The 14649-nt window shown below is 40.4% G+C and overlaps 1 protein-coding gene across 4 annotated transcripts in view; it reads right to left on the minus strand.

Annotated features, from left to right (window-relative positions):
• Window positions 1–13600: 13600 nt before the first annotated feature.
• Window positions 13601–14649, minus strand: part of Cdin1 (CDAN1 interacting nuclease 1) — a 205256-nt gene continuing 204207 nt past the window's right edge. For 2 of the 4 annotated variants that reach the window (XM_051183770.1, XM_051183769.1), the window contains one exon: window positions 13601–14236. In XM_051183770.1, coding sequence (XP_051039727.1) covers window positions 14019–14236 — 218 coding nt within the window. In that variant the 3' untranslated portion in view covers window positions 13601–14018. The remainder of the gene's footprint in view (window positions 14237–14649) is intronic. The other 2 variants (XM_051183768.1, XM_051183771.1) reach the window with 1 other exon arrangement.

A 14649-nucleotide genomic window follows, 5' to 3' on the forward strand; every position in this document is an offset into this window, starting at 1 on the left:
GTTCACAGTAAATACTTGGCATTTACCCTTTGAACCTGCCCTTCCTTTAGAATAATTTATACTGCTTTCTTATTTCTAGATAATAGTCAGAAGTTGTTCCTGAAATAGCGCAAAAAAAAAAAAAAAAAAAAAAAAAAAAAACAAAACAAAAAAAAAACCTAGGATCCCATGTTTTGTTCAACCACTTCACCCCTGAACAAGGAATTTTCCTTGATATTGGACATACTGTGGGCCTCCTGTCTTAGTTACTTTCTGTTGGTATGACTAGAAGGAACAAAAGGAAGGTGAAAATAAGACTTAAGAATGACTTCAAGGGCAGGGAAGATGGCTCAGCACTTAAAAGCACTGGCTCCTCTTCCAGAGGACCCAGGTTCAATTCCAACACCCAGATGGCAGCTCACAACTTTATGTAACTCTAGTCTCATGGGATCTGATACCCTCTTCTGGTTTCTGTGGGCTGGAAGCACACATGTGATACACAGACACACATGTAGGTGTGACAAAAGGAATGACCTTGGAAGCTTTATTTATCAAAGGGTTAGGTGGTAGTACCATTCACAGAGCAAAGACTTGTGATCACGTGAAAGAATAGGTAGACATCCGGCACCTGCGTGGATATAAATGTGAGGGGCATAAAAGCAGGGGGCCGTCCTTGCACAGTCAACTATTTTATAGTCAACTATCAAGATGCCATAGGCCCAGGAAAGCAGAGGGGTGGGGAAAGGCTGACGAGCAGCACAATCTGTCATGACTGAAAATGACAATGCAGCTTGTGGATGGGGATGAGGACAGGGAAGAGAGGGGATACTCCTGTGCAGAGCGCCTGGTAAGGCATGCGTGCAGAGACCATTCTAAGTACAAGTGGACTGCCAAGCAGTGACACAAAGCTGACTTACATATTCTTCAGACAGTCTCACGTAAGCTCAGTCTCACTCTGAACCTGTAATCCTCCTGCCTCAGCCTTTGTGCCGGTGTATGACACCAGGAAAGGATTCACATTGTCAGGCTTGCAGCCATACCCTCTGGTGTAATACTCATCATGGAATTTATGTGCAGAAATGCAAACTAATTGCTTTCACAAGGAGAATATTTCATATGTAAACAACTCTCTGAGAACCAACCGAGATAATTTTGTACATTGGGTATGAATTTATTCTAATATATGAGAGCTTTTAAAAAGAGAAATCAGTGTGTGGAAAGGGCGTTCACTTTCCATTGAAAGAAGGAATGCTAAGTATACTACTTGTTGCAAAGCCCTGGCTAACACTGGTGTTTGCAGATGTTTACAGTATCAATAATTATTTGCTCAAGAAATTGTTTTTCCAGGTTTTTATTTTTAATTAAAAAAATCAAATTCTTCACCTCTTACATTTGAATGGCTACTCTGGGACCAGACTGAAGAACTTCTAACACACTGAAAATTTCTTTCTCTGGAAGTCCTTTGTGAAAGTGTCCTGCTCTATCAGGAGGGGCATAGGGAGGGGCCAATAAAGCTGCGCTTGTGTGAGGTCAGGGCTAGTCTTGGTTTTGCCACTAACTAGAGCATGACTTCCCACAGGTCCCTGCACCTCTGGAACATGGCTCTTTTCCTGGATGCTGAATGGACATGGTGATTCCTGCTCCCTTATGTGGCTTTAGGACACATCTGAGCTTTGTGGGGCTGCACACAGAAGCAACTCTGCCAGTGAAGAGATTTGTGTCATTTTTTTTGTTCACATGTAAAATATCACTATGTAAGTTAATTGCACATTTAAAACTCCGGCTCTCTTAGTTCTGTGTACTGTCACTTAAAAACACTATTATATAAGGAAATTTCATTTTCTAATAGTTTCAGACTCACAGAAAACTTATGAAGATAGTACGATTTCTAGTTTAGCTTGCACTGAGTTTCTCTATAACCACCATTTTTAGATTAGCATTTATCCTTGTTTCTCATCAGTAAGATGCATATTATTCTATGTGTTTATTATGTGTGTAAGAAAACAAATGTGGGATCTTATTTAGCTCTTCTTGCACTGGGGCAGGTGGCGACGTATCTCCTATAAGTAGATGTATCAGATATAATGTTTCTTGGCTCCAAATAACAGAAAACCCACACCCAACTGGCTTCCAGAGTGAAGAGAATTTATTATCTGAGAAGTGGGAAGCGTGGAAGCAGAGGAGTTCAGGAGGTTGGTTCAGGGACTCAGTGATGTCATGAGAGCCCCAGGCTAGTTAGTCTTTTTTGAATGCCTTCTCATCCTGAGCCAGCACTGGCTTGTCTGCTGCTGCCCCAGCTCCTGGTAGCCAGATGGTACAGCAATTCATACATTTTCCAGATGCAACCACAACCAGGAGAAAACAGACTTTGCTTCCTTCATGATCAGCAAGGAAAACTTTTTCCAGAAGTACCCCCACTCATCACAGATGTTCCCTCCATTTTCTTAGGTGTCAATTGCATAATATGCCCATGACATACCAGTCATTGGTAGGGAAAGAAGGAGCTTAACTAGCTAGCTTAGAAGAGTTGGGGCCTGCCCTTTGGGTCTAAGATTAGGTCCTATCTCCTCTCCCAGGAAAGCACATGGCCATCCTGGGGATAGAGGATGCTTGAACAAAAGTGAAAGTTGGTTAGAAAGGAGGTGTGGGGTGGTGGCAAATGTTGGGAAGGTAACAAAGGCAACTAGAATACATTAAACTTTCATAAGGTAAAGGATATTGAAATCATAAAATAGCAAATACTTGCTGTTATGGGATATTGCTGTTATGGGAAGACATGTCACATTCGCTTATGTTGTGTAACAGTTTAATGATGCAAAGATGTGTTGTGTTCTTTCATGTTGCATTTGTTTATCATGTGAAGCTGTGTTACTTCGCCTGTCTAAAGCACCTGATTGGTCTAATAAAGAGCTGAACGGCCTGCCAATAGCTAGGCGGGAGAAAGAAATAGGTGGGGCTGACGGGCAGAGGAAAAAAAAAAAACATAGAAGAGAGAAGATTCAGGAGCAAGATGAAGAGAGAGGAGGACATCAGGGGTCAGCTGCCCAGCTACACAGAAGCCACAAAGTAAGAAGTAAAGAAAGGCATATACAATAGAGACAGATAAAAGCCAAGAGGCAAGACGGGATAAATTAAGAAAAGCTGGCTAGAAACAAACCAAGCTGAGGCCAGGCATTTACGAGAAGTAATAAGACTCTGTGTACTTAGTTGGGCCCCCAAAGAGTAAAGAGTTAAAAAATCAAAAACATAAACCCAACTACAACTTACCATTTGTTTATTATGTGCTGGACACCATTCCAGAACCTTCCTTCCTTCACTTCCTCCCTCCCTTACTCCCTTCCTTCCTTCCTCTTTTGCTTTTTCAAGACAGGGTTTCCTCTGTGTAGCCCTGGCTGTCCTGGGACTGGGTTTTTAGACCAGGCTGGCCTCAAACTCAAGAGCTCAGAGATCCTCCTGTCTCTGTCTCCTCAGTTCTGGAATTAAAAGAGTACAACACCATTTCCCAGCTAGATGTTTCTAAATATACTTAGAAGTGCTCTAGATCTGGGGATCCAGATGGTATTTGGTACATGGGAAGTGTGCAAATATGTAAAAATTAACATTTGTTGAACAGTGTTGAATGGTTGTTTTGTACAAAGCTGTGAAGAAAGGGCATGTTTCTAATTTGACATAATACAATATTTAAAATTTTTGCAGTGACACCATATTGACTGTATTGACCTATTCTGAGTATAACTAGGATAGGCATTGTAGCTAAAATTTTTATAAATAATAGGTTGAACTGAGGTGGGGGGAACTGGTAAACAGTCAGTCAGAACATAAGTGAAATGTAAAGGATTCATTTGAAAATATTAATTTTAAAAAAATCACATTTGTTTTCTTTTGGTTGTTTTATTGAGGTATAATTTAGAAAAAGTACATCCTTTTTTGGTGCACAGTTCCTTGATTTTTTATCAGACTTTTAGAGTCTGTAACCATCATCAGAATTAAGTAATAAAAAAGTCAACATCGTAAAAGAGTCTCGATATCTTTCCCCTCTCCCTGATCCCTGGCAATCAGCTAGGATTTCTATCCCTATTGTTCTGCTTTTCTAGAATATTATATGAAGTAGAATCATATATAGCCCTTGAGTCTGGATTATATTTAGTTTCATTCTTCTGATACTGACTCATGTAATGGTATGCATTGGTAGTCATCTCCTTGTTAGTGTTGAACAGTGTTTCACTGGATGGATATACCAATTGTTTATCTATTCAAAGTTGGACATTTTGTTTTCTAGTTTGGGGCCTTTGCCCCTAACAATAGTATACTTGTAGAGTGGTGTTTGTAAGAGTATATGTCCCTGTTTTTCTTAGGTAAAAGTTCAGAAGTAGACTTGTTGGGTTAATTTCATAACTTCCTCAATGTTTAAGCAAGGATCTTCTACATATATGTAGCTCAGGCTAGTTTGATTTGCAACCTCCTTGCTTCAGCCTTTCGGACACTGGGAAATTGGTGGTTTGTCATCTCTCTTATAGATCTGGGACACATCTGCAAGAGGAAAGGACACTGGGGACAGAATGAAACCCCAATAAAGCCATCTAGAACTTTTGCTCTAACTTGTCACTCTGTGACTGAAGATAGAGATATGGGCACGAGACTCAGGGAGCCACCCTCATTGGGTATTTCTGTGTCCCCATTCTACAGGCTCTACCTAACAACACAGAGACATTCTCTGTATGCGGACTGCAGGTCAGTCTGGGTAACTTATGCTACTATTGAGTTTTTGTGACTTGTTTGATGTACATTTTAGTATTTCAGAAATAGTCTCAGTTTTCAGATAGTCTAGAATGGATAAAGATAAATCACCTAGTCTCTTTAGAAGCTACAAGATGAGAAACTGCATTTGGCAGGTTCTGTGAAAAGAACAGAAGGGCACTCACATACCTGCTGGGGTATTGTTTGACCCAGTGGATTGTGCACAGTGCTCCTGAGTCCCCCAGTGCAAGGAACCACATGAACCACACTCTCTAGGACTAACATTTTTGTTCCAATGTTTTCAGCAGCCAACGGGAAGCCAATTCACACCCCGCTACCCAGAGCAGTTTTCACAAGGGGAGCACGCATGCTATTTCAGCTGCTCAAAGCATTTTTTTTTGGGGGGGGCTTGCCTGTCATCTGATGAAAATTATGTCCAGCAGTGGTACCCTAGTGAAAGTTGTGTCTTCAAACAAGCAAATGAAGAAAAACCCAAGACATTCCAATAGTGTCAAAATCATCAGAGAGAGAATCAAGGAGCAAGCTACTAATTCCCCCAACTTCCCTCAGTTTTGCTTTAAAAAAAAAATTAAATTCAGATAGCATCAATGCTTTTGTTTCATTGAATTAACAATGGCCTTGAGAAGGTGTCTCAGTCCCAGCAGAGAAGCTTTTCTATGATGGCAAACCCATGCATGTTTAGGGGTGCATCTGGTGCACAGGCCTTGGGGCTGTCAATCAAATGTGTAAGTGCAGGCTGCTTCCTGTTCTGTAAGGGTGCTGAGGCTGTATTTATTGCAAAGGTTACTGTCACTATCAAAAGAAACACAGGCTGGCTGTCTCTGCACTCCTTGGGAGCACAGAAATGTAAACTGGACATCTGTCTGCGCAAACAACCAAGTCAACATGTGTCTGCTCTCAGAGGATGAGCTTCTCCTGCTGCTCTCAACTTCTGGCCAACTTTTGTTGTTCTGAATGGGCTTCAGAAAAGCAAAAGGGAAAGGCAAGCCATCTACTTCACAATGGCTTCCAAACTAGTGTAGAAAACAAACACAGCTTTAAATGTTGCATATCATTTGGGAAATAAGCTTCGTGTGTGTGTGTGTGTGTGTGTGTGTATGGTTATGTGTACACAGGCAGAGGCTATACTATAGATCAACATCAGGTGTCTTCCTTAATCACTCTCCACCTTCATTTTTGAAGCAGAGTCTCTCCTTGACCATACAGTGTATCACTGTGGCTAGACTACCTGGTGGGCAAGACCTAGGATCTCTTGTCACCACCCCTCCTCCCTTTGCAGTGCTGGAGTTACAGCATATGTAGCTGGAACAGCTTTTGTGCAAGTGCTGTGGCTTCAAACTCAGGTCCTCATGCAGGAACAGCAAGCACTTTACCCACTGAGCTGTCTCCTCTGGCCCTGAAATGGATCCTTCTATGTAGCAGTAATTTATTAATAGTTATATAATATGTAACACAGCTATAATATATGATGATGCCAGTTTTAGAACAGCTGTGATTTATGATGCATTAAACATTAATCTTATTTAATCCCTGTAACAGTCGTGCATGATAGGTATTATTTCAGTTTACAGGGGAAGTCTGAAGCTTTTAGCAGGTAGGCTGTCTGCAAGTAGGGAGGCAGGGGCTCCTGACGGCTGCAGAGCCTCCTGACTATAGATGTTGATTAGGGAGTTGATCTTTCCCAAGGGTGATCAGTCATTTTAAATATAATCTTATCTTTAGAGTAAGGAAATATGGTAAATGCAACTTGGAGACTTTTGCCCCCAGTATAAGGAAAAAGAAATGAATTGTAGGATGGCCAGAGGAAGAATGTTTTCATTGTCCCCATGCATTTCAGTTGCTCATCCTTAGGCTTAGAGGGCAATGTAAAGAATCTAGTTGTTATTGAGAGTTAAGGGTTTTTGAATACTAAGGTATAAATACAGCTGGATATTATAAAAAAAATCCCAGTTCATATCAACTATAGAAATTTCAGTATCAGGGCAGGACTGGGACAGTGAGGTTCAAAAGTGATTACTAAAAGTAAACCAGGATGTTTTGTTTGTAAAATATAAAAATAATTTAAGATATTGGAAACTCTCAGGAATAAAGAACTAGCCTCTTCTAATTTGCTTTTCTGTTGCTGTGATAAACACCATGGCCAAACACAACTTGAGAGGAGGAAAGGGTTTTATTTCAGCTTACAATTCTGGGTCACCATCCATCAGAGGAAGGTCAGGACAGAAACTCAAGAAGGAACTGAAGCAAAAGCCATGGGGGAATGTTGCTTTCTGGTTCACTCTGACTCATGCTCAGCTGTCATTCTTAGACAGTGCACGTAGCTTCAGCAGCCTAGGGATGGTGCCGCCCACAGTCATCAATCAAGACATGCTCTTACAGACATGGTCACAGGCCAATTGGTCTGGGCAAATACTCAACTGAAGTTCTCTCTTTACATGTGACTCTACATTGTGTTGAGCTGACAAAAGCAAAGAATTATTATGGTAGAAGACAAAACGCAAGAGGTCAGTCACAGGAAATGCTGGTTCAGTCCCTCATAAAAAGCTTTGAACAGGCCATATGAACTCTCTTGACTTGTTTCTTCTGCAGAAAAATGATGCCTTTGAATCCAAAATTCTGAGTTTAGGAGTCAAACTTCTTATCCTTGTTAATGAGTGAGTTTTCCTTTCTCTTCAGAGTATCAAGGAACTGACTGAAAAAGGTATTTCCACTTTCACGAGCGCTCCCTCACTCTTTGCAAGCCTTTCGCCATTGGAAGACACTTTCAAGGATCACAAAGAAGCAACAAGAGGAATCTTATTAGTCAACAACTCAGTTTTCAGTGAATACAATGGTCTCACACCCATGGGGCCACTTCTTGCACTGTTTTGTTGTTTAATATTATTTATTTATTAGAGTATCACCGGATGGCCTCAGACTCTATATGTAGCCAAGTATGACTCAGACTTTCTCTTCCTCCTAAGCACTGGGTTTACAGGCATGCACCACCATGCTTGGTATATGCAATACTGAGGATTAGTGTTTCAGGTGTGCCAGGTAAGTACTCTAACCACTGAGCCCTACCTGTAACCCTTTTATATTTTATTGTTGTCTTTCAACTCATTGAAATCTTGTCTTTTGTGCTGTTTCCATTTTGACAACTATTTTTTTTCCAAGAAGGGTTTTTTAAAAGTTACATTAAAAAGTTCCCTAGTATTTCAAAGACTTATAAATGCATAATGGAGACCTGATAAGTATTTGTGTCTTAAATAGCCTTAGTGCTAGAAGTATATTAAGACTATTGAATAAGATGGGCAGGTTTCATTGGCACCTGTACTGTGGGTCAGATCTCTCCATATGTTCATGGAAACCTTGGGAAACTGGTGCTACGAGTTTCCAGAACAAGAAGAAATAGAATGCCTCTGGCTCTCAAACGATGAAACACCTGAAATAATGACTAATATGGACACAGCTACTGAGTTGGCTGTGGATGGCATCTCTTCAAAGGTTAGATCCTATAGACAAAGGACCAGAGATATTTTCACTACAGCCAGCCAATCACTTTCATGGCCTGGAAGCATTTAGCCATTAACCAGGCATTACAATGAAAAGTGCCAGTTATAAGGACCCTGCCAACACCCCCGAATATCCCCCAATTGTGTGTGAAACACCTGGATTTGGGGGCCTGATAGGATGCTAACGGAAATTATTAAAAAAAAAAAACAGAACTAAAAATATAAAGGTATGTATATCTTTAAAAGAAAAATAAGATTTCTGATATTCTCATTTAACAATTCAGTGGATAAAAATCAGTGCTCTTGGGCTACTTGTATGATAAATGCATCAAAATAATAATGAATTCTCCTTAGAATTGAGCATCTCAAAAATATTCTTCATAAATTTGAGAGTTTTGAGGAGTTTAAAGTAATTAATTCTTTAACATCCACTTATATGTTGCTTTTCTGATTCCTGGGACTATGTTTATGTTTTAGCTGAAAAAAAAAAAAGAGAAATAGCTCCAATTATTTGTGTAATGAAAGTGAGGACGCATTTAAGATAAATGTAGCAACCATTTCTTCATGTGACACTTACTGAACAGCTCTCCATACTGGGAATTTTGATAGGACCAGGAGCATAGAGAACTCAACAAAATAGGTGTGGTTTCTGTCCCCATGAAGATAATAATCTAACTGGAAAATTTTTTATTAAACTAACAGCAAGTAATGTGACTATTAAGATATTTACTAAGCACACAAATCATGTCCATTTTTCAATTCTCAAAAAAGAACTATGGTTTCCTGTAAGGAGGTAGTTCTGACTGGGTTTTGATGCCTACCAAAAACAATTTTAATAAAAAAGAAAAGAAAAAAACCCAGAAAGTCTACACAGACATACTAAATTACTTACAAAGGAACTTATGTTGGACATGACAAAAAAAACCAAAAAACAAAAAAAACCCCACAAAGCTTCCTCCCCCCACAAAAGATCAGTGCAAGTTATTCTAGAAATACCTTTAAACAACAGCAGTTCCTAGGAGAATTAATGACCACTTTAGGTTAATGGTCACTGGCTTCATGTTTGGCCCTCAATTAAATGTTGAACTTCAACTGTTATTACTTAATTGACATGGTAATATTTCATGCTGGCATTTCAAAATGACCTTCCTTTACAAAAGCATGGGTCACCAGTTGCACCTGACATGGTTGCCTTCCACTTTGACTGTATACGTGCGTGGCTAAGCTTAGGGCTCTCTGCTTTGCCGCCACTAGCCTGATTTTCATCATGCCTGCTTATGATACAACACTGCTCAGAAGAAACCCAAGTGAGGGGGGAAAAAGAATAATAAACATATCTGCTGCCTTATTGAAATATCAAAGTAAGCCTTGCGGACATCACCCTAAGTGTAGGGAGTAGATATGGTTTATCAAAGACTTTGGGGATGTAAGTACAGTTGAGCTATGCTCATGTAAAAAAAAATTCAAATGTATGTACTTTTTCCTTGCAGGTGACTCCAAATGTTTAGTTGTTGTAGGTAACTAACTAGATTATAAAGACAAGCAAACAAAACAAACTAAACAAAAATCCTCCAGACTTTGTCCTCATACAAGAAGCACCAAACACAAGTCACCTAATCAATGATTTGGGTTTTATATAAAGTAGGCACGACATCAAGTTTGAACTCGGCTACACTGACTGAAACAAACCGAGGGACCAAATGAGCATTTCCTGCCACCCCCCTCATGTATTGTAGAAGAGTTTTAAAAGGCTCTTTGGAATTACTTTGATCAAGCTTTGAAATCATTTTAGTGGATAACTATTGTACGAAAACTGTAATTTATAGTGCTTGACCTAAGCGGTTCTTTGTCTCACAGCCATATTCCAAACAATAGCAGGAAAGCACAAAACACAAGGGGAACCCAGGCTCTTCTGGTTATTATTTAATTCATAATCCCATCTTCCTCATTTAACCTCTAGAATAAGGCATGCTCTTCATAAAACAGCTTCGGATTGGGTTTCCTACCGGTAGGAGGGTCAGGAAGATGATTAGACGGGCTCAACTGTGTCACGCATGACCCTTCCTTAACCCAAGAGCACTTCAGGTTGAGATGGGTGGCTTGTGCTTGTCGCCCAGTGGTGCCACGGTGGGCACACTCCCATTGTTTCCCTGGTAAATTTCCCCTTACTTTGTTCCATAACCCTAATCAAGAATGTGCCAGGGGGGGGGGTGTGTCTCCTCCCATTCTTGTCATCAGATAGCTATTCTGTGAAGCAGTATCCTCTTAGAGACAGCAGAAATGGCAAGCTGCCCCACAATAATCCAGTGGCCTGACTCACTAAGCCAGACAGAAATTTTTACTATTTTAATTCACAACTATGATCGGCTGAACATGATCACGTGGGGCTAAAACACACTATAAAATTTTCCATGTTGGGGGGGAGGCAAGGGAGGATGGGAGGGAGAGGGAACTGGGATCAATATGTAAAAACAAAACAAACAAACAAACAAAAAACCCCAAACTTCCATGTCTTAGCTTCTTTTGAGATTTCTCTTCTTCTTCTTTCTCTCTCTCTCTCTCTCTTTTTTTTTTGGGGGGGGGGACAGGCTCACACTGTAACCCTGGCTGGCCTGAAAATTGCTATGTAAAGCACTTTCTGGTTTTGCACTCCTAGATATCTGCCTGTCCATCTTCCAATTGCAGGGACTAATGACATTCATCACTCTGTCCAGGCTTGTTGGCTCCTTTTGCCTAAACATTTACCTAAAGCATAAATCTCATATGAAATACAAAATATTATTTAAGTTAATGTAATAGGATCCTCCATGTGCTGGTAACATGCACTCTGGTGTTTTGGCTTGTGAAGTGCATGAATTTCATTGTTATTTGAAGAGATTAAGTCAGTGCCTACTTCACAAGGATTTAAAGGAGATGTATCTTGCTTCAGGTACCACTGTCTACAAAAAAAAAAAAAGAGATGGATAGGAAGGCATAAAGGCATATCCAGGTGGAAGGAAACTCAAGAAAGGGAAAATGACCAGGAAGAAAGAAGCAGGAAAGAAAGAAGTACAAAACACTCTACAGATTGCATTTACTGAGACTCCAGGCCTGCAGCAGATCCAAAAGAGCAAACACCAGGAATCTTGGTTCCAATGCAGAGAGTAAACAATGGGTGGGGCTCCCCATGGAGAGTTGAGTGAACTAACTGTTCACTTTGGTGCTGTGTGTTAATTAGTGTAGCCAGCCAGGGGACTATTTAGGTTACCTCATCAGGGTTCTAAGCAGTCTCCTCCCTGGTGGCTCTCATGAGTTAATACAATCCCCAAAGACCAATAATCATCTTTTCCAGAGTGGCATCAAGCCTTGCAGGTGATGAGCAGGTACACATTCACACGTAAAATTAATATTTTTTTCTAGAGGTGGGCTTCAGAACTCTGAACCTCCTGTCACATGTGAAGTTTGTTTACACACACCTCATGAGAAGGGAAAAGAAAGAATCTCTATTGCTTGTGCTTTTTAGGAAGTAGGAGAGAGGGATAAAGGGAGGCATCTACACGGCTACTTTTGATTGTCAGCTGGATCGGCTTTGTTCTGAGTCAGTCCCTCTGGACTCTTCAAAGGGGTCCACTATGTTTGCGGGTACAGTTGTGTGATAAGTCTCTTTGGGAGAGACGGCACTATTTGGAATTATGTTTTGCTCATGTTCCTGCGTCCTGACTTGACACAGTTCATCAGCACAGTGTACAAAATAGTCCACAAAACATTAAAGATTTGGTTTTAACATTAATGTTCTAATGATGACAGCCATGAAAGTAAGTTATCCTATGGCTGCTGTCCTGGGGCCAGTGTTTGGAGTGCCTACACTAAAAAAGTAAACAAGCAAGCAACATATAAGAATGTTGCACAGGTTAGTATTTTTAAAAAGCAGCGAATGCTCTTAAGGCCGAACATCTCTCCAGTCCCCAGATAAGTATTTTTAAGATGAAAGAAATGACAAAGAGGTTTTAAGCTTCTCACCTGGGTGCAAAACTCGTCCTTGTCCATACATCTTTAATTCTAACACAGCAGACACAAGGGTCACACTAGTGTTTGAGTAACTCATAACCTTACCACAGTTTGTAATTTACTGTTGGCTTCTTTCTTGCTTTGAGGGGCCAAATTGGGAAGCTTCACTCATAAATACAAGGTAGAGTCTCTGTTGGAGTTACCATAACCTATGTCAGGGCTCTAGGTAGAAGAATAAACACAAAACACAAGCACCCTTTGAGCTGTTAAAATTTATTTGTGCATGTCCATCATAACTTAGGCTAATGTTAAAACAAGGTATCTTTGATGAGGGCTTAGTAGGATTTTAAATATCTGTGCAGATACATGTCATTTACTGCAACCCTCCCCCTCCCCCCCCACCAAAAAACAAAACCTAACCGCTGGGCTTAGGGCATGTCATAAAACCAGATTTTAATATTGTTTTAAATCATATGTATAAAGGCAATGTAATAGTGGTCTCAAATAATCTGTCTCATACACAAAACATGCCTGATTCTTCCTTACCACTCTCCCTTCTCCCCTGTGATTTACTGCAGTCTCCCAGAAGAGCTTAACATCCTATCTTGGACCTGCTGCACTGTGGCCCTTGGCAACAGGCAAAGTATTTCATGGACCAGGAACAAAAGGAACCCATCAATGTATATGACTTCAGGTGTTTCTAAAAGTCTTATTTTTACTTCTAAAACCATCTATTCAACATTTTAAAAGCTACATTTTACAAGCACTGGAACACATAGTTTTTACTAAGTACTTTTTTTTTTGGTGGGGAGGGGAGGGGGTTGCAGATTTCTTTTTAGTTTCCCAAAAGATAGGTTTATAATTATTTTATTGATGTTTTGCTTCTGACTGAAGTCTAGTCTGCAGGATATAAAAGTGAATAAATTAAAATGAATAAATATAAAATGTCTTTTATTTTGCTTATTTAAAAATCACTCTAGGATTTTCCTGGTACACTTAATTCATTCAAAGCTGACTATAATGTCTAAATTATTTGAGTGTTATATGATTATTTGGTATGAAATGCAGACACAAAGAAGTATGTATGAATGTACTTTTAAAAATCTCATAAAAATAGTGGTCAACATTGTAGAGGCTGGCAGTAGACCGGGAGGCTGAATGTCAGTCCTCTGCCTCAGTCCCAAACCAAAGCAGCATGGTTGCCAGACACAAAGAATTCATACTTGAAGGTGAGATCAATGTGAAATGTTTGGTGTTCAAATAAGCTTTATGAAAACAAGGAATTCTCATCAAGAGGGATTTTTGCAGTATGGCTGGATGCCACACGTCAGGAGGCCATAAGGCTCGACAGATAACGTCCCTGTCCAGCCATGCTGAGTCCCAGGTGAGAAGGAACACATATTTACAGACTTCCTGTCTCCAGCTTTTCTAGGTTTGTGGTAGGTTATTCCCTGATGTTAATGCAACACTTAGTACCAGAGTGTATCCATGCAGAGACAAGAGAGAGAGAAAGAGAGAGAGAGAATATGCATGGAGGTTTAGAAGAAAAAATAAGGCAGTGATTCGATAACAGAGAGAATTGAAAAATCCCACCGTTCAGCCCTGTACCTTTCCTTCTGTTCAGTGTACAAGGAGAAAGCGTTCGGAAGGAAGCAAGAGTATGACTATCTATAAACTAACTGTGTCAGAGACAGAGATGCTGATAATGAGTGGGTTGTGTCCGGAGTTCTTGGCTATTCACATCAGCTAGGGATGAAGGAAAGCAGAAACTCCTGATATGTTTGTCCAGAGATGCAGGGTTCAGCTGAAGTTCAGGGCAGATGTTGCCAGAAGTTTATACTGCAGGAAAGTAACATTGCTTCCGGCTTCTCTTCCAGGATCTTCAGGGTCAAGCTGTGCTATGGCATAAGGTGACAATGTCTGTGGGGAAACAGGCTTTGAGCAGGATGCCCCTTTCCCGGTTGCAGTCCAGTTCCTGGATAAATCCGTACCAATAGATGACCAAGCCTGGTCCAAACCTGTAAAAACATCAGAAAGTGTCATGCATGTCCAGAAAGAAGACATCTTGGAGGCATAGAGAAAAGACAGTTAAGTGAGTATAATTATACTAGCCTGCTTTGGTTGTTATTGTGATGATGGTAGGCAGCTGAGTACAAACTTATGTGTTCACTTAATGCAACTGTTGCTACCAGACAGATCTGTTTGCTTTCCAGGAGCCCAGTAGATCTAGACTCACCTGTAACATCTTTCAATAAAGGGCTGTGGGTGTGAGCTGAGGCAATTAATCACTGTTCAGCTGAGGAGGGATACAACAAAGTAGAATCAGGGGCAGGCTGGGGACACCTGGCTTAGGGAGACTGGCCTGCTAATATTTCCTGGTACTATTTTAAAAATTAAACTTGCCTACTTTTAACAAAGGAAGGAAAAGAAT

The sequence above is a fragment of the Phodopus roborovskii genome, unplaced genomic scaffold (assembly GCF_943737965.1).
Source record: "Phodopus roborovskii unplaced genomic scaffold, PHOROB, whole genome shotgun sequence".
Lineage (NCBI taxonomy): Eukaryota > Metazoa > Chordata > Mammalia > Rodentia > Cricetidae > Phodopus > Phodopus roborovskii.